This window comes from Chinchilla lanigera, unplaced genomic scaffold (assembly GCF_000276665.1).
Source record: "Chinchilla lanigera isolate Chin_1 unplaced genomic scaffold, ChiLan1.0 scaffold00111, whole genome shotgun sequence".
In the NCBI taxonomy this organism is placed as follows: Eukaryota; Metazoa; Chordata; class Mammalia; order Rodentia; family Chinchillidae; genus Chinchilla; species Chinchilla lanigera.
In genome coordinates, this window is record NW_004955512.1 from 1,567,633 (window position 1) to 1,588,245 (window position 20,613).

Consider the following 20,613-nt stretch of genomic DNA (forward strand, 5'->3'; position numbering starts at 1 on the left):
TTTTTGGTTTTTGGTTTTTCTCCGGTACCGGGAACCGAACTCACGACCTTGTGCTTGCCAGGCACGCGCTTTTGCCGGTGAGCTAAATCCCCAGCCCCTAAGAATACTTACTTTTTAACAGAATTTGCTCTGACCTTACCGTGTATCTCAACTTCTGAAAAGAAAATACTTCTGATTAAATATATTAAGGTCTAGAGAGAAGATGAAAATGTTAGCAGTTATATATTTATTAACGATTGAAAATGTTAGCAGTTATATATTTATTAACGTAAAATGGCCAATGCAATTTTAAAGAATATTACAGGCAATTTTATAACATACTTAAATGTATAATATATCCATATTAAAAAATACATTTTCTGAAAAATGTCAGGAACATAATACTAGAAACAGATACTGCTAAGAACATGACTTAAGTACAAGAAAGTACCACCTAAAATATTCTACTTTTTAAAAATCTACAAAGATATATAAGGGTCATTTTTAGAAATAATTTTGTATTTGAAAATAACATTTTAAAATCTATGTTTTCTCAAATAATACCAAGGTAGTAAAATTGATTTGATTGTCAATAAATAAATATTTTAGCAATAGCTAGTATTAAGTACTATATTTAGTCTTTTCATATTCAAGTGTCATGATGTAGATATTAAACTATACTATCATACTCAAATAGAAAGTTGCCAGCTTTTTTAGCACTAATCCCAGTAGCATTCAGTGGTCGATCCCTATCTGTAATCTTCCTGAAATTTGAGTCCTTATCAAAGGGACAAAATTACATAACTTTATTTTTAAAACTACTAGGTGACATGAGCTCTTTTGCCCCCTTATTCCCCTCAGATTCTTAATACTTCATTACTCTTTCATAGGACAAAAAGGTATCACTGCTATTGTTTCTTTTTATATTTTTACTAATGGGACTTTTTTGATCTCAAAGCTAAAGGGACATTTAAGCTAGGTGTTTTCAAAGTTCCTTCCTTAACTATAATTCTGGAAAAGCCAGCCTTTCATTGTCAGTCCTCCTGGACCTAGTTTCTTGACTGTCGGAAGCTACAGTGCTCTGATGTCACACAAGTGTTCCAGAAAGATTATTCTGTGCAGGGACCCTAGAACACTTGGGAGCGTCTGGGACTCTCTTCATAAGGAGCTTGGTTGATTGGTTGGTTGGTTGGTTGATTGGTTTAGGCTCTGCCAAAAATCTACCAAACAAAGCAGTGAAATCTTCTTTATCTTTTTTGGTTGTTATCAAACAAAGTAAGACCCCAAGCCAGCAACTCTGGTTTAAAAGATTATGGAAGCATAAACATTACAAAGGACTAAAATGATAAGATTTTTTTTTCTAAGAGGTAATCAGGAAATGAACCACATATAATATGTAATTTCTAAAATAAAGATATGAATCCATAAGCAGGCATTTACCTTTTTGGGGGGTGAGAATCAGTCAAGGAATTGGTTCATTTATGTAGAATCAACCCCAAGTTCATTGTTGAAGATCTAAGTCCCTGTTCATGGTTTTCAAAGTGCAATCTGCTAGAACACCAGTTCTATCAACAAATAGAAAAGAACTTTAGTGGTTAAGTAAGTTTGAAAAATCCAATAATCTCTCCAACCCTAAGCTCATAGATTCCCAGCACCATTACTTTTTTTTAAAACATCTGAGTTCTGCAATATAGACATCTGCTTAACTTTTTATAATCATTTTCCACATTTGTCTTAGTTTTTCTTCAGAACACATTTTTCAAAGAAATAGCTATTAAAATCTCAAGTAACTATTGTTACTTTGAAGGCAACGAGACCTAATTATTTATAATTAAAGAATATGCCTATCCTTAAAAGAATTTCCCTTTCTAATTTCTTCTTTATAGCTGTGACTTTGTTTATAAACTCTCTGAAAAGAAACCTGGTTGTAGTGTTTATAATGCATATACACACATACATACCCATATTATAATATTACCATCATAATCATAATGGTCATAAGTAGGAATTCAAAGAGTACCAGATCATATCTTGCATCCCAAGATTTTACAGACCTACGAGCAAGATTCTTTGTAATGGAACCATGTAATTATATGTCAACACACTTTGAAACTGCTTGGTGTATATTATTATACTGTGTAGCATCAAGCATCCAATCTACAATGTCATTGAGACTGGTAATTATGATACAGCAGATAAACATGAAAAGTGGAAGTGACAAGTAAAGAGTCAAATAGGAAGGTATTTACATGGAAAAATTATGGGAGTAGGGCAAGAAAGGTTGACTTCTTTGAAAAGAAAAAAAATATTTTTAAAGGTCAAGGGAGGGGTATTTGCTCAACCTAAGAAGGAGTCCATTCTGTTAAAATAAGCAAATATAGCCCTAGGGAGGTAAAACCAAAAGGGGAAAGATATTTCCAGCAAGTGATGTTTGAGAAACACAGTATATCTTATAGTCATTGATTGTTTTGGCAAATACCATAACGGAGATTAAAAATCAAAGTATAATGGTACAGGAGCAAATGTAACAATGGGCTATCAACTTGTAAAGCATTAATGCAAGTAAATAATATGTGGCTGTTCAATAAATTTTGCCTAACATTTTGTTATCAGAACATTTTATTTAGTATAAATTCTCCCTTCTATCAGTCTAGTGCACTGCCTGATACAGGAGAGGTGAATATTTGTTGAAATAAGTAATGGTAATTACTTATTAATGCTATTAATGGTAATTTTGAGATATTATAAGATTCCATAGTACTTACAATAGTTGTTCTAAGCATTTTACTAATACCTCTTAATTTTTCTAATGGCCTACAGTGATTTGTTATTCCCATCATATAGCTGAGGGTGCTGATGTTCAGAAAGATTGAGCTACCTGTTCTGCCCAAGAACATAGAACTGTTTGACATTTATGATTGAAACCTGGTTTGGGCTCAGACTGTTGTCAAGTTCTTCCTTTTTATTTCTGTGGTCCCTGAATTGTTCAATTGTCCCTCAATAGTTTCCAACTAATACCAAGTTTAAGAGGGGATGGGAGTTTAGCAAAGAAGAGTCATCTGATCCCTACCTCTGAAGGATTCCACACAGGAGCTGTCATTCTCTTGAGGGACTTCAAAAGTCTGTGTCATAGTAATTAGTAATTTTGCTGAACCACCAGTTGAATCATAAGTTTGGAGAGGCTGTTCTGTGGGAATGAGTCACTCATGACATGAACCCAGCCAGCAGCAGCTCAGTGTGATTTTGCCATTCTTTGTCATTTATGCAGTAATGCTCATTAAAAAGATGCAGCAGCAACAACCGCTGTTGTGTAAACTATACTCCAGAGAAGGCCTGTTGTTCAGGGTTACGGTGATGTCAGTTAAGGTGAAGCCATCTGATAATGACAACTTATATCCAAGATTTTTTTGCAGGAAATTTTATGCTCAGGGGTATTTGCAAATTGGAGGCCTCAAGATCCAATATCCACTATGTTATTTCTAGTATGTTATTTCATTTATGAACAAAAGCTCATAGGGCTGCCCTGCCCTGCCCTCCCCTTCTCTCTCCTTTCCTCCTCCTGCCTTTTAAATAATTAGAGGCTTTAGGATGACAGGCTCTGCCTTTAAGTATTTGATATGCATTCTGTAATTTAACCCTATAAAGCAAATTATATTACCTCAACTTCACATATTGGAAGAGTGAGGTAATTAGAAGCAGAAATTTAGCAATATTAGTTTACTCAAAGTCATATTCAGCTACTGGGTGAAGGTGTAGTTATAATACAGGCACTCAGGTCTCGGGGTCTCCCATATCACTCTTATGCTTCCTTTGAGCAGAAGAAAACAAAGTAAGAAAAGACCAGGATTTTTTTTTCCACAGTTTATTTGGGAGTTTACAGGGTTTGTTTTTTGTTTTTTGTTTTTTTTTCCTGTAGAATCAAATGCCAAAAGAAGCCAGAAGGGGACAAAAAGGAAGATACGAGCTTTGATTGAGAATTAAAATGGACACCGACAGTGGTTTTCATCACTTCCAATTCAGAGGCCGTCTGTTGGGCCCACTTCACACAGAGCAGACTGAATGAGCTGAATATTTGTTTCTAAGAGCTTAAGCAATGTGAAAATGACCATAGGTGTGACATTCCTGTCTAAAGCTACCCTGAGCTGTTAACGAGATTTTGAAAATACTTCCAAAGTGACCGTGAGATCCTTTTCTTTTCTCTGAAAGCTTGGCATTCAGTGGTCAAGATGAGAACCACTGTGGTGGTACCTCAGTTCTTCCTTCCCTTTGCAGAAGCCACCATGGAAATAACATGTCTAAGATTTACCTAGATTTTACCACCACTGAATCACAAAAACAAGACACTGCCACACTAGCACATCTTGTGGTTTCCATGTGGTCTTTCCCTAGGATTCTGCCAGGATTCCTGAGAGTAGTGCTTATTTCTCACCGTGTTCCTTCCGGGGCTTGCCAGCAGCTTGCTAAATATTCTGAAAACTAGCTTTCAGCATTAATTACTTCTACCTGTAACTGTAACTTCAAATGAAATAGAATTACATACATTTTATTTATATGATTCACCTATACCTGTTTTGCTTTTTTGTGCTTAGTGTTCAAAACAGAAAAGATAGTTATTTATAACTGACTTTTTTTATAACAATTGAAGGCAACTTCTTTCCGTCATGTTTGCTTTTTTATTAATAATTGTTTAATTTAGCATAATTGCACTTTTACTACTATTTCACATTTGAGCAGATTTTAAAAGGGGTCTAGTTTATCTTCCTACCGTGATAGACAAAAAATATTCCTTCCATGTACAGAATATTTTTATTTTAAAAAGTTGAGGGGAGTACTCTTCCATTAGAGATATTTAAGTCAACAGTTTTTAATTCCATGTATATTTTTTAAAATGTCACACTTTAAAGTAACTTACAGAACCTCAGATGAAAGCTCTTGCATAAATGCAAACTGCATTTGATTGTATTTGAATGTCATTTTCTATTACAAAAATGGGATTCTTAGCTCAGGGGTAGTAAAAATGACTTTGAATTCCTGAACTAGGTAAAGGCAGCATGGTGACTGGTTTGTGTTAGAGGACAATATTCTTTCTGAGATGATAGAAGATGATTTCTGAGTTATGATAGAAGATGATTTCTGAGTTATGGGTTCATCATTGAGACAAATATTACGCCTTTCATTCTGGGTTATGTGAATTGATTCAACACAAAACTGACTCACAAGATTGGTTTCATTCACAGTTGTTCATGCTCGTCTTCGTTCTTGAAACCCTGTGTGTACATCTTCATCTTCACCTGCTGGCTAACCCTGCCTTCTCTTGGACACTTCATCTGACCCATCTGTCCTTACTGATGTTGTACTTGCTCATGTACAAGTTTAACTGCCTTCTGCCCTGTCTTGTTAGCTACAATTTGAAAAAGTAAGGCCTTGTTCCACTTCATGATACTGTGTGCACGTCTAGGGACAAGTGTCTTTACTCCAAAGTGTCTATGTGTGATGAGTGATAGAGGTATATGGATACAGATAGATAGAAATAGAGGGATGTATCTACTCACTGATGTAGTTTATGGTTACCTGAGATCTTACGTGACTTGGTTCAGTTGTGTTAGGGAAAATTCCATTAAAATTAAGTTAAATAGTTTTTCTTAAAGGTTATGACTGCTGGTACAGGTGTAGCCAAAACTAGAAGTTGGATGTCCTCATTTCTTGCCTTGTTGAATTTCCACTCTGGCTTCCTTCCTTGTATTAAAGAACCATTTACTGTGTGTTGGGCCCTCTGCCTGGCCCTGGTCATGTATATTGAGCATGTCTTAAACCTGTGGTGAGGGAAGAAGATACTAACAAACCCCACATAAATACACATTTACTAATAACTGAACTAAGCATGCTTAAGGATTATGCAGTTTCTATGAGATTAAGTAATGGATAGGATATTGCCCTGAGAAATTGACTTTGACTTGCAGGATTTGGTATCATATTTAGATGGCCATATAATTTAAATGCAGTTTAATCAGGCAAATGTTTCTTGTACACTCACTCTGTACAGAGCCTCCCCCAAAATTAGAACTTGTCAACCACAGCTCTTCCCTTCAGTGTACAGTCTACAAAAGGGATAAAGTTAAAACATAACTATTAACATTGAGCAAAATGCAGAAGTCCCATGGATCAAAAGGTGAACTCTTTAAACAAGGTTGAGAAAAGAAGTGAAGAAAGTCTTCTAGATCCAAGGGGGCGGGGGAGAAGCAAAAATAGACCAAAATTAGAAATTACAGGAGTTTAGAAGTGACAGAAAATAATTTCCTTTTACAGAGGCATGTTTTTTGTGTTGGGTTACTTTAAACACCATTGAGAACATTGTATTTAAATACCTTTAGAGCCTACTGAAAATGCAGATATCCTGTTGTTCACGCTGTTGGAATACCTATGTTCTGTTTGGTTGCTAGCTGTAGGAACTGTTGCACACTACAACTCCAGTAGTAACTAATAATTCCTTAATTGCTTGGCATCTCTTTGAGGGCCAGTACATATTTTAATAACCATAGTGAAAAGTACTTGGTGTATTGAAACTGTTTCACAGAAAACAACTGCTCTAAAACTAAAAACTGAACTCTTCATAACTGATATGAGTGTGGTAGCCTAGTGAATACCAAATTCACGTTACAAGCACTGAGTACAATAACCTTTGTTACCGTGGGGCTTTGAGCCCATTCAGAAAGGGGTCACAACCATTTTCCTTGTACCTAGAATAGTTTGTCTAAATATTAAAGTGTTGGAAGATTATTTACTCATCAGCATACATTAACCAGTCCCCAACAGGCGGCTGGATTCCAGGTTCTGTGCAGGAGCTCAGTGTTACTGGCCAAGCTTACTAGGGGAGTAAGTGGAGAAGTATCTTTTAGAACAAATGGACAAATAAATGGCCTTTAATCTAATATTTTATATATATTTGTATTATTCATTTTAAATTTAATAAAATAATACATAATATAAACATAGATTATATATTTATTTACATATTGAATATATATTTATCTTTTTACACTTAGCTAGATTTAAAGTTAAGGATATTTCAAAAAAATTTTTTGATTTTGGCTTTTCTGGAAAAAATTGTGGAGGATCTGGCCACACAATGGGCCTGCCTTCCTGATAGCAGCAGTTCTTTGGAGCTAAGTAGCAGCTGCCCTCTTTAATTAGGGAATGTATTTCCCAGTGTGTGACAGGCCCCATCACAGTCTGTTACTGGTATCTGGTCTCTGCTTATTTCTGTGGTTTCCTGGACCTAATGACTCTTACGTAAGGGGGATTGTTGCCACTATGGGCTTCTTTGGTCTCTGTTAGCAATTTATGACCAAGTAGGCAGTTAATTTTAGTCACAGCAGCTTGTGTCTGTGTAGCACTTTGTCATTTACAGTAGTTCCCAAATTGTCACATTCATTAGAATCTTCTGGCCATCCTCTTCAAACAGGGATTATTGGACCTCATTCCTAAATACTGTGATTCAGTAGGTCTGAGGTGATGTCAGTGGATGTGTATTTATTTCTAGCCAATTTTCAAGTGTCACTGGAGCTGCTTACTTGAGAGCTACCTCTTGAGAACCACTGGCAAACCGTACTGAAATTATTTGCACCAAGCCACATGAGTTTTGGGGTGCTATGTGTGTGCCTTCCCCACCAGAAATAACACTTGTAAAGATTAAGCCCCTTACCCAGGGTCATAAGAAGTGGGCTTAGCTTCAGACTGTAACTTTAAAGGAAATCCAGCAGGAAACTACTCTGCATACATATGAGGAGTCTGATTGAGAATTCTGCCAAGAGTGATCATTGTCCTTAGAACACAGAGTTAGAACTTGTTCATATTTAATGAGCAAGGGCAAAAAGGAGAGGGTTGAAACTTGATTATTAGACATACCTGCTGAGGAGGGCAGAGTGGAGGAAACCCCGCCTGCTTGGAGATGGGCCAGCCCATAGGCAGAGCAGATGGATGCAAGAGACTCAACGTGGAGTGACAGGTGCTGCCACCCAGCCAGGCAGAGCATAGCGTCAAGTCTGTGACACTCGTAATTCTGAAGGGCAGGTTTTAAAGGGAACCGTGATTACACTGTGATCCCTGGGCTAGGGTTCAGAAGCAGGACTCCTTGCTGATCAGATTGCTAGTGGCTTATCAAGACAGATTGGCTGGACTTCAAATAATTATAGAATGCAACTACAGGAATACATTTTCCAAGATCAGGGCTCAGAGTGGGGGCTAGAGCTTGTAGGTAGATCTCACTATCACAGTCAAGCCGAACTAATAAGAAAGGGGATCTCTTAAGTCTCAAAGGTGAGGAGCTTTTTAAAATCTGAGTCAAAATTAGTCTATTGAAAAGAAGCCCTTCCTACTTAAGGGAAGAGAAGAAAGGTGAAGACTGGAATCCAGATAGGGCCTAACATGGATTATACTTACTAAAATTCTATCTGGTTAATACTCTATGAAAATGAGTATTAATATATAGTACATTCAATGAAAACTAATTTGATTGGGATTATTGAACAGTGATATAGTCCAGCTCATTTGAATAATTTTGTTTTGTTTTTGTGTTTTGAGACAGGATCTCACCATGTGTCCAAGGCTTGTCTTGAACTCACTAATGTTTTTTGTTTTTTGGTGGTTTTTTTTTGTTGTTGTTGTTTTTGTTTTTCCGGTACCAGGAATCAAACCCACAACCTCGTGCTTGCCAGGCAGGCACTGTGCCACTGAGCTAAATCTCCACCCCGCTGAACTCACTAATGTAATTCAGGCCAGCCTCAAACTCATGATTCTCCTGCCTTAGTCACTGAAGTGCTCTGATTACTGCCCTATGCCACCACATCTGGCAGAGAATACTTTTAAAAATAAAAACAAAATTTTTATTTTAATGTTGGAATTTTCTCAAATTTTGTGCTAAATATGATATATTAAAATATAGGTCCTTTTTCATTCTTCAGTCTGATAATGTAGGTAAGACAGATATAAGAGATATTTTGGGAATTGGGGTGTGTAGGAATACAGTGGGTATTGTAATTTTGTCAGATTAAATCATTACTTTTCTAGTGGTTTTGTACCCTATCCTAAAAGTGAACTATAAAAACTAATCCTCATTAGTGGAGGATTCTGAGTTTCTCCTAAGATGGGCTATTGAGTGTGTTTGATTATAAAAAACTATGAACATAGAAGAGCTAATTATGTTATTAATAATAGTCTAGGACTATGAGAATCACCTGAACACAGTAGTATGTACAGCACAGTACTCTTGCTCTGGTGGGATAGCTGCAGGACCCTCTTTCTTCTAGTTACCTCAGATCAGCTTTAAGCAGCCTTGAGATTTCCTGTAGAGGGGAAGACTTGGGGCAGGGTTTTTTCTAAGAGAAATAAGAACATGAACCATCTTGAAAAACAGTCTGTGAAGAAAGATGTAACTTGAACTACCCACATCATAATGTGCAAACCAAAGCAATTTTAAAAGTAATGGAGAGTTGTAAAACTGCTTCTGTTTTTGTTATGTTTTTTAAACAGGCTCATGCACAATTAGTTCGAGAAGTTGATGTGGAGAAGGTGTCTGCTTTTGAAAATCCATATGTAGATGCAATAAAGAGTTTGTGGAATGATCCTGGAATCCAGGAATGCTATGATAGACGACGAGAATATCAGTTATCTGACTCTACCAAATAGTGAGTATCCAGCCAGGAGGCCTTTTCCATCTTTGTCTTTACTTTGATGTTAAATATGCTGCATAGGCCTGGTGTGGTCACCCATGCTTGTAATCCCAGCACTCAGGAGGCTGAGGAAGGGGGATTGCTGTGAGTTCAAGGCCAGCCTGAACTGCATAGTGAAACCCTGTCTCAAAAAGACAAAAAACAAAAAAGCTGCACAATTATAACTTCTGCAGTCTGTGCTATGTATAAACCAATCAAACATAGAAGTTACTCTGTATAGGTATTATACTTATGCCAAACTCATAAATATAAACTATATTATAAGAGACTGAAATAATGAGTCAGGGAAAATATTACTTTTATAGTTTCCTTTTTTCTGTTTGAAAAACAAGCAGAAGAGTCGTTTCACACCCTTTCTCCTCCCCAAAACTGCAAACCAGTGATTCCTAAACACATACACCATTGTTATTTGAAATCTTGTAATAATAATTTTTATACAAATTGTGATAGATCTTATTCATGTGCTAGAAAACACCTACACACATTAGAAATTGCAAACAAAAATATATTTGATTATGGCTTCCTGAAACATAAAACTTCCTAGTTGCCGGTTTTCAGACCCAGAACCTTGACTGCTTTTTGAGAACCGCTATTAGGTTGATGGATGGGTTTTCTTTTGCATGAAAATTGTGAGTCTGATTTTGTATTCATTCCAGATTTATTTTGTAAGCTGTCAGTCAAATTCATATATCCTGAGATTTGTGTCCTAAAGGAATCTATTGATTCTTTAGATTAAATCTTGCTTAACAGGAAGAAAGTAAATTTTGGCAATCTTTAGATTAATGTAATCAGTGTAGTCAGCAGCCCAGGTAACCAGGTGCCTTAAAAATAATGGGTTTTTAATAAAATGGGGTAGGTGGGGCTAGAATTTAGCTAGATTTCTGTCTCCATTAATTATGTTAAATCAGTATTTGCCTCTTGTTTTGGCTCTGGGCAGACAGAAGAATGGGTGGAAAATATTCAGCAGCTGGAAGCCAGTTCATATGATAAAGTGACCCAGTAGATGACAGTAGAACCTTAGGAAAAATGAGCCCAAATGGGCTGATTGGTATCACTCAGTAATGCATCAAAGACCCAAGAGTTATGTGTTGCTTTTCTAGGAGTTATGATTTGGCCTTTCCAAGCACTTGTATAAGATGAGCTTTGATTTAGATGAGCCATAGAAATATTGCTTCAGAAATTCTTATATTCCTGTGGTAAGTTTGAATCATATAATTCCGACATAAGACATAAAATGTTCCATGTCATTTTTTAAAGTAGCTCTCTGTATTTCTGAAATGTGTGCTGTACTCATTTTATCTCTTCTTTCTTCTACCATATTTTTCATTGCCCTTCTTGTTGCAGATCTCTCCTACTAGTCTGCTCATCTTCCTTCATCTTTCCCACCCATCCTCTCTCCCTTTCTCCTTCCCTTCTTTCTTTCCTACCTCCCAAGCTCTCACTATATGAGTTTCTGTGAGTACAGAGATGAAAAGATGTGTTCAGTTCTTCTCTGCCCTCTCCACCTATGACCACCCGTCTGTTTTTTGCTTCCTTCCCCCTCTGTCCTTCCGTTTCCTTTGCACTTTCAAAATTCTTCCCTCTTTGATGTCACTGTTGTTTTATCCATCCTCCCCATTCCTGCTCAGTATGTCCTCACTTCTTTACTCCTCCACCTCATCTTTAATTTTCTCTACTTCTCTTCAACTCTTTTTCACTTCTCACTTTGACACTGTGATACCTTTACTAAGTAATACTGCATTATAAAGTTAAATCTTTTTTCTTTTACCACTATCAGTTTCCTCCTGACCTCTGTCTTTTTAGTTATTTTAAATCCTGTTTCTTCCCCTCCTGACCTCTTCCATTCTTGAGTGTTACCTATAGTTAGTACCTTTGTGGAGGGATTTGCTAGTTGGGAATGTGAGCTCTGATATCTAATAATTACATGCTTACCACCGTTAGGTTTGTTACTGAGGAATCTGATTTACGGGTCCAAGAAATTCCTTTGCACAGAAATATCTGCACTGACTACTGTGAATGTGTTCTTGAGATAAACCTCTATCACCTCCAGTGACATTCCTCTAGGGTAGATTTGTGGATTTATAGATGAGTGTGAATTAGATGTTGCTTTAGGGCAAAGTGTTAGCCTGGACATTTCTCTAGGTCTTTGTCAGTGCTGTGATCTTCAGAAAGCCACCATCTTAGAATTTTGCCAGTACAGACTGAGTCCACCCTAGAAATAGGCCTGCTTGTTCAACACGTTTCTTATGATAGAATCAGACCATGAGGAGGGGCATATGGCTTAGGCTGTTCTGAAGTTCTCAAGTAATTATTTTTTAAATAGTTCAACTCTTCCCTAGTGGAATAGGGAGAAGTTGATTTCCTGAATTTCATATATGTAGGTATATGCACCTACTATATGTATATACAACTAATTCTTTAACCATGTTTTTATTGCTGAAGTAAGTTATAACTTGTCCTTGTATTCTTAGACATTTCAGTATATATTTCTGCATAAAAATATTGTACCTAAATTTAATAATCAGTTCTTCTAATTCTATACCCACTTCATATTTAGATTTCTCGAATTCTTTCAAAATGTCCCCTAAAGGAGGTTGATTTTTAGGACTATACATTGAATCTGGTTCTTATGTCTCTTAAGGCTCTTCTAGAGACTTGTTTTGCATTTTAGTGGCTGAAGGAATTGGCCTAGATTTGCCTGATTACTTCATAATAGTACAATGTAGCTACTCCTCCATCCCACAGATTCACTGTGAACTGGAAATTTCATTAAGTACTTGGTTGCATTCCGGGTAAACATAGTTACTCGGAAGCATTATACGTGATGTTGTACCCTGGCTTATACATCACTGGTAGATTTACCACAATATGAAGATAGTGGCCCCTCCATTGATTGTAAACCTGTGTTTTCTCCCCTTGAGGCATTATTTTGTCAGCCAGCAGTCTTAAGTTCCAAATCAACGCTTCACCTGATGCTTTTAATTCCAGTTGATAATCCTTGCCTGATTGACTAGGGTTTGTATAAGAATGATTTTCTGCCTGCATCAGTTGATTTATATTGTCACTTTTCTGTGAAATAGAAGGTGTTATATACTTCCTAATGAAAAGATATATGTTCTGGTCTTTAGTTTAAGATCAGTAATTTGTTGTGTGGACTAAATAAATAAGATGATAATGATGGTAATTTGTTATCCAAACCAGGATATTTGGAGAAAGAAGCAGTTGCTATTATACTGAAGTGTCAAGGGAATCACTAGAGCAGGCCGGGTCATTCAGGTCACCTTAGCTAAATGAAGTCTGGAAAGACTGATTGGTTGGTTGGTTGGTTGGTTTCCTTCCTTTTCTCTGAAATAGTTTATTTGAAGAAGGATGGAAACTTAAAGGGCAGTATTTAGAAACCTGAGTTAACTGCCCCATGTTTCTGACCTTTTCCAAGGATGTTGCAGCATTCTTGATAGACCAGGGCCCATGTAATCTGGTTAAAATGCCTTAATCCCTCCTGTGCCAGGAGGCCTGAGAAGAAAGGTGATCTCATTCTTCCTGATGTGAGTTGTAGGGGCGTTACCTTTTTCTCTTGCCCAGTTACCTTCTCAACACAGAGATAGGCCCTGTGGTGCCTCAGATCAGCCATTACTGCTGAGTTCTGAAGCTTTCTCCAGGATGGTCACAGTAGATGTCCTGTGAACCATGGAGATGGGTGGTGGAGATACAGGTCCAAAATAGCGAACATCATCATTCCCAGCACTGAACTTGTTTTCATGGAATAACTCAAAATAATTCCTTTCTTTGTATTTGAGACAGCTGTTACTCCTTCCCTTCTGACTTGTTTGTGTATGTTTCCTATGGATCTTGAGTATTTATCTTTCAACTTTCCTTCATATGTTTCCATGTCACTGTTTTTTTTTGTTTTGTTTTTGTTTTTTTAATCTTTTTGAGGCAGGGTCTCAGTATGCAGTTTAGACTGGCCTTCAGCTCACTTTGTAGCCCAGGTTGGACTTGAACTCACAGTGATCCTCCTGCCTTGGCCTCCCAAGTGCTGGGATTATAGACCCTGCTTGTTTTCTGTCTTTTAAATAAAAATATACTTCATTGATATTTTGGATCTAATTCTTTTTTTCTCTCACCTTGCTTTGGACCTAATTTCTTACTCAGTTATTGACCTATGAAAATCTTTCTGAGCTCAAACTTCTGAGTACTGACTGTAATGACAGTTCTTTAGTTTAGGTTTAGGGGATGTGTAGATATCGAATTCTGACTTCACAAATATCCATGAAATAATGGATGGCTAATTTCCACTGTTTCTATAAACTTTAACCACTACAGATAAACTATGAATTTTCAGAGCTGAAGGTATTCAGGGTTGGGTCTTTTTTTCCTCCTGTTTTTAAGGTCTGGTATCTAAAAAGCTATATTACCAAAAACAACTATAGCTACTATTTACTGAACATTTACTATGTGTTATATTCTGTGTGTAGTAATTTACATGTTCTATTTCATCTAATCCTAAAAGTCCCCACAATGGTACAATTTCTTATCACCTCCTTTTTATAGGGAAAATTTAGGGCTGGGGAAGACCGAGTAACTCGTTCAAGCCACACAGGTAGCATGTGATAAGAATAGGTATCCAGTGCAAATTCACTTATTCCAGAGCCTAAGCTTTTAACCACTGTGAAGTAAAACTTCACACAGGGATGGATGGAAGATAGATGCATAGATAATTGATAGCTGTTAGATAATCATTGGGCAGCTGTTTTATAAAAAAATCACCATGAAAGATGGCCATGAAAGGTTATTAATATTTTCTATAAGTAGTTTCATATTTATAAGGTTGAAAGGAATAATTATATCAAGTTTACTGAAAAACAAACCCAAAAGGTTTTTGATTATCATCATCAGAACTTAACCGTGTTTAGCTGTATCACTCATATTAATGTAGAAGATGTTCCACACCACAGATAATTGAGAAGTGTTATTTCTAAATCGTAACCTGCAGTCTTTAGCACCTCCACCCCACCATTGCTTTTTTTGTTGGAGCCAGTGTTAAGGACATAGTAAAGTGATTTGAATTTCCCTACCTTTGCTTTGATTAGGCAACTTGCTAGCAAAATATGCAATCAGATGGCTCAAAGGACAAACAGCAGAGGCAGAAACAAAAAGATGAAAAATTGCAGAAAATAGATAAACAGTTTGAGATAAATTTGCAATTGGTTTTAATTTGATATATTCTTCCATATCTATATAATGAAGAAGAAAGTACATTCTGAGATCCTGGAGAATTTGTAGGTTTCTTTCTTAGTTCTTTTATTATTGATAAAAAGCCTGAGGGCTCTTTATATCTTTAGATAAAGAGCACAATAAACAGATGGTTGTAGGTTTTTCTTTTTTCTGGGCTCACCACCCATTTTAGTATACTGAGACATCAGGTCAAATGAGTTCTTCGCCTACAGTACCAGAAGCTCCCTAATTCCAACCAGACAACACAAAATCACAGTCACATTGTCATACATTTAAAAAGAAGGTCTTCACACTGTAGGTTTTGGCCTTAGACTTCCTTAAGAGACCAGATAATCTCTAATCTTACCTTACTGAAGTTCCCTTCAGAGAAGTCAGACACTTTGAAACTTCCACATCGTACAGAGACTGTAAGTTCAAAATACAGAAGAAATTAGCCTTTTGGCACAAGTGAACATTGGCATTTATTTATCTGTAGCCTCAGGTTTACATTTTTGAATCTGATTATGCCATGTTGAATTTTAAGTGCAAAAAGAATTTTAGAATAACATAACACATCCCCTTGACTTAAGGCCAAATCTTTGAAGAGGCCCATACTGAAAAGTTGCTACCTGATGAGCCAAGTACTTGAACCCTGGGGTAAGTTGCATAGCTCCCCTGGCCATCCTGACTTTCTCTTTATCCGATGGTAAATCAACTTTTAAGTGTGCTTATTGTGTGGTGAGATTATTGGATCAAGGTCCAGCTATAGATGTAATTCCTTCTGCTGCTCACCACTTTCTGGGGCTTGGAACTAATTAAGCCTCACTTTCCCCAGATACAGTATGTGATATGTTATCTTTAATTTCTCTTCTAAATTCAAGTTCTTTGATTCCATTGCAGTACACTGCCTTTATCTGAGAAGTTGTTATCCTATGCAACCAAGTGAAAGCCTGACACCCTCATATTTATCTGGAAATGTAATAAACAGAGAAATTACATGATTAAATTATAAGAGCCGCTCTCTTTAATGTAAAAGAGGGCATTGATCTCAAATAACATGGAGTGCCATTTTTTCACTTGATTTATTTACTTGTATTGTGATTTTTGTCATCTAGTGGACCACATCTACTACATTTTGCAACAGGAAAATAAAGTTAAAAACCCCTGCACTTGTCTTTGACAGTGAACTTTGATGATTTTAAGAGATCTTTATTATTTCCTTTTCAGGATGCTTGGATCTCACAGAGATGAAAAAGTATCATAGGGGTGAAAAAGGCTTAGATGTGCTTAGCTATGCTCTAATCTGCAGTAAAAAACAACATAGGGGAAAGGAATTGGAATTGGCTTTTGTTTGCCATTCGTACAGTTTGTCCACAGGCCTGCTCGGTGTGGGAGACTGGGTTCCATTTGTCTGCTAACTGCCTGTTCACATGTTAGCAGAACTTTTGCTCCTTCCAATAATTTGATCTCTTTATACTCACATTACAAGCTTTACTGAGGATGATGATGATGTGCCATAGCTATAGAATGGGATGACCCACTGTTCATTTTTGTGAATAAAGTTTTACTATAACATAGCTGTAGGCATTCTTTTACATGTTGTCTTTAGCTGCTTTTGCATCCAACTGTAGAGTCAGGTAGAACAGAGACCGTATGGCTCACAAAGCCTAAAATATTCTTTTATATATATATATATATATATAATTTCAAATTTCCTTCTATAGAACAGTGAAGATTGAAAGGCAACTAGCACTCTGCTTTCACCATTTAGATAGGAACCTAGTTTAAAGCTCTGATGCTTTCAGTTAACCTGGAGATAAATTTTACAGTGTGGAGACAATGGATAGCCTGTATTCCTTCACCAATCCTTGCATGATGAGGATGGAGTACCATGCTGTAGATTGTATTCCCTGGCAGTACCTCTAAATGCCGCAAAAGAATATGTAGCACTACAGATAGTGCAGATGACTAGAAATATTCATTAAATTGATTTGGCCTCTGACAACAAGCACTGTGCCTCATGTATCATGACTTGGTCCATGTAGTGTTTGATGCTCTGCTGCAACTGGTTTAGGAGAGTGTAACAGGGTTTAGCAGTCAGTTGAAGCAAAGATAGAATTGACAGGCTTTTGTCAGAGCCTAGTAGAACATGCACTTTACTAGATGACAGCCACCTCCAGACACAGGTGAGCCCAGGAATCTCTCTATATTGCCTTACAACCTAGAAGTTCATGCAGCTTCCATTTTGACAACCAGCAGCCTGTGATGTGCTTGATCACCATGTTTTTCCGATTTCGGGAAGTGACTCCAATTTTGATTTGTAATTAGTTCATGGTGTGTTAGGATGAACAGCTCCCCAGAACCTGAGCATCCTTGTCCAGATGGAAGGCTCTGATCATAAAGAAATAACATCCAAGTTAAAGTAACATGACCAAGGAAGACTTGCTTAAATTTCAGACCTTGTCACAGCTGATTCTTGACTCATCACCAGAACCCCTGTATGGCTCACATCAAGACTGCGCTGTCCATGGTTATTTATGGTACAGTCGTCTCACTGCCAGAGTATAGTCTCTTTGAGGACAGGATTCTTGGCTTTGTTTTTCTTGTTTTTTCTTATATTTCACTCTCAGTGCTAAGCAAGTGTCCAGTTCATTATGGGCTTTCAATAAAAACTGTTAAATGAGTGAAGGAAAGTCTATGCCTTTTGTAATTTCTTCTCCTCTTTCTTACCTCTTTTCTTCCTGTTCAACTCTTGTTGTCAGCACCTCCCTCCCTTGCCGCACAGTATTCTCTAATGACTGCAGTTCATAATCATCTCTCCCTTCTTATTGCATTCATAGTTAGCAGCTCACAATTTGGCACTTAATTGTTTCTTAATTGATTCATCTGTGCTATCTTTGCTTCCCAGATAGTTTGATGTCCCTTAGGGCAAAGAGTATATTTTTACATATTTTGTACCAGCTCCCCATGCCAACCATTCCTTTCATCCAGCACACACACTGCACTAGAATCTAACATATAGCAGATCCTCAGCAAGGAAGTGTAAATTAACTCAGTTCTGCATCGCCATTGCATTTCAAGCAGGCAAAGTGGACTAAAAAGCAGTCTTCTGTTTTTCTTGATATATTTTAGAATTGTTTCAAAATTAGTCAGTAGCTGGGAGAGTAGAGTTATATGAAAAATGAATAAAATAGCAAAGCCAAATAGGCAAGTTGAAAAGGCCTCCTTCAATTTAAGTCTCTGTCTCCATCTGTTTGTTGCTCTCTCTGTCTCTCTCTCTCTCTCATTTTATGTTTGTTTGTTTGCTTTAAGAGATTTGGGTCTCACTATGTTGCCCAGGCTTAAGTGATCCCCCTGCCTGAGCTTCCCTGAATAGCTGGGAATATAGGTATATACCATTGGATAGGCTTGCTTTGTTTTAAAATTCAAGATTAAGTTATTTGTTTGAGCAACACATTTGAGAACTTACTGCTGGGAGCCCAGACCTGGCTGTTTCACAGATTGGCATTCACAGACTCTGTGATAGCTTTTAGGAACAACTCTTCATTCATAAGACTCACAAGATACCAAAACTATTTCACAAATACAGTGATAGGGTCTTTTTAAAAGATACTCAATTTAATTTTAAAAATCTGATTTTCTGGATTGGCTTAGATTATTGGTAAAGGAAAATTGAAATGCATGATCTTTAAGAATTTTATCCCACAGAGTAGTTTACATTGAACAGTTTTCTTAAACCTGGGATTATAACAGCTGCTAACATTGGGTGGCCTTTCTTTTATACCTTCAATTTTGTCTGAAAAGCTTACTTTTTGTAAACAGAGTGGCTATACCAAGTGTTTGAACTGTAATCATGGTATGCCCAGTGGTAAAAAAAGAAAAAGGAAAGTTGGTTTGCCCTCTGCTGAATGAGCTCTTTGGAGATGGAGATGCTTGTGTAATGTACATGTAATTCTGTACAGCAGACCACCCCCACCAGACTGTGACCAGCTCAGATCAGAGATCTGCCAGGTGAGCATGGGACTTGACTGGGTCACAGTGCCAAAACCCCAACTTGACTCTGTTCCTGGAATACCCATTTTGCAGACCTGTAGCTATTACTTCTTCTTCTTCTTCTTTTTAAAGTAATTTTTTTTTCTGCCTTTTTTGTCTTGGATCTTTGTGGTCATATAGCAGCTGTACAAAAAGCATGTGTTTTTGGTTTCTCCTTAGCTTTCCCTGCCTTTCAGTGTCACATATAATCTCATGGCATGATCTAGCTTTCAACTCCCTGAAGATTGTTCCTCTCACAATGAGGTCTTCTTAATTTTTTTTAAATGAAGTTGACCTGGTTTTACTAACCTTCTTTTTAATAATTAAAAATGTGAAAATCTACCCAGAATAATTTTCTGTGCCATAACTTCATCTTAATATTGAACTTGAACTGCAAACTTATAAATACAGCCTGGCCACAGGAGGCCCTTAGACAAGGGCTGGAGAGAGCCCAGCCCACACCTGATGGCATGCTACATTAAACGCCCCAAGTTGCCATTTTCATTTATCTTATTAAGTAGGAGGTTTAGTTGGATTTGCACTAAATGTCAGAAATTTCTTTTTCCACTTACTACCTACTTTTTCCCTTCTGGTATAGCTACTAAGGTTTGTATAACTCTTTTATTAAAAAAAAAAAATTAGCCTTAGCTGTCATGTGATATATTTTACTTGTCAAATCATGTCTCTAAGTTTTGTTCTGTTTCCTTCATTTAAAAACACTTGAATTTTTAATTTGTATGCTCTTCTTGGTTTAGATTTTAGTTATCCTTCCAATCAAAGGTAATGGGTGTTTCTTTTTATTTTTAAAAATAAGTTTTCATTACATGTCAAATGGAGCATAAATTAAATTTGAAGGTCAACTTCAAAGGAATTACTGACAAACTGTGGTCAAAATTAAGAAACAGAATCTTTTAAAAACATATCGAAATAGAAAGATGCCATGTATAATTTGATCAGGCATATTATTTTGGTGAAGTTTAAGCTTTTCTAATTATTTTTAATCACTAAAGTTGTGATTTATAACTCTTTCCTGAATTTATTTTTCTACAGCTACAGATGATCCAGAACTTAAATATAGAAAGAATGTAGTGGTTACAAAATGTGAACCAATTAGCATAATTTCTTCATCTTTGGTGTACAATTCAGTTGTACTACAGACTGATATTTTGTGGATTACTTGCAAAGATTAGAGATTATGCAAACAAGTTTCCAGGAAATTAGTGTATCCAAAATATAACAACCTTTATTCCATTCCTGATAAACTCCATTTCTCCTTTTTATATAGCCCTTTTCCTCTCACAAGTAGGTAAATTCCATGTGTATACAATGAATCTTTGCATCCTTAACATCTAGCCTATGTCTTGGTCAAACATGTTGTTAAACTCCAGATGACTCTGCATTTTGCTCACAGTAGAAAAGGAAGTGTCAAAATATTACTATCCAAGCCCCTCTTTGCCTCACTTTTCAAAGAAAACCATCTAAAGTATTTCTTCTGTTAAAGAGATTATATCAGAAGTGTCTGTTATCAAGGTGCTCATTCCTCAGTTTGCACTGTATTAGACAGAACTTCAAAGCTTGAAAGCCTGTCTCCAACAGGTATAAGATGAACATGTAAATTCTGACAGTCAGTAGCCAGGACCTAGAGAAGACCAGGAAGTAC

General features: G+C 36.7%; 1 protein-coding gene across 2 annotated transcripts in view; it reads left to right on the plus strand.

Moving 5' to 3' along the window:
* The window catches only part of Gnaq (guanine nucleotide binding protein (G protein), q polypeptide), a 277,251-nt gene that overhangs the window by 186,474 nt on the left and 70,164 nt on the right, over window positions 1-20,613 (plus strand). For both annotated transcript variants that reach the window (XM_005408301.2, XM_005408302.2), the window contains exon 3: window positions 9,508-9,662. In XM_005408301.2, coding sequence (XP_005408358.1) covers window positions 9,508-9,662 — 155 coding nt within the window. The remainder of the gene's footprint in view (window positions 1-9,507; window positions 9,663-20,613) is intronic.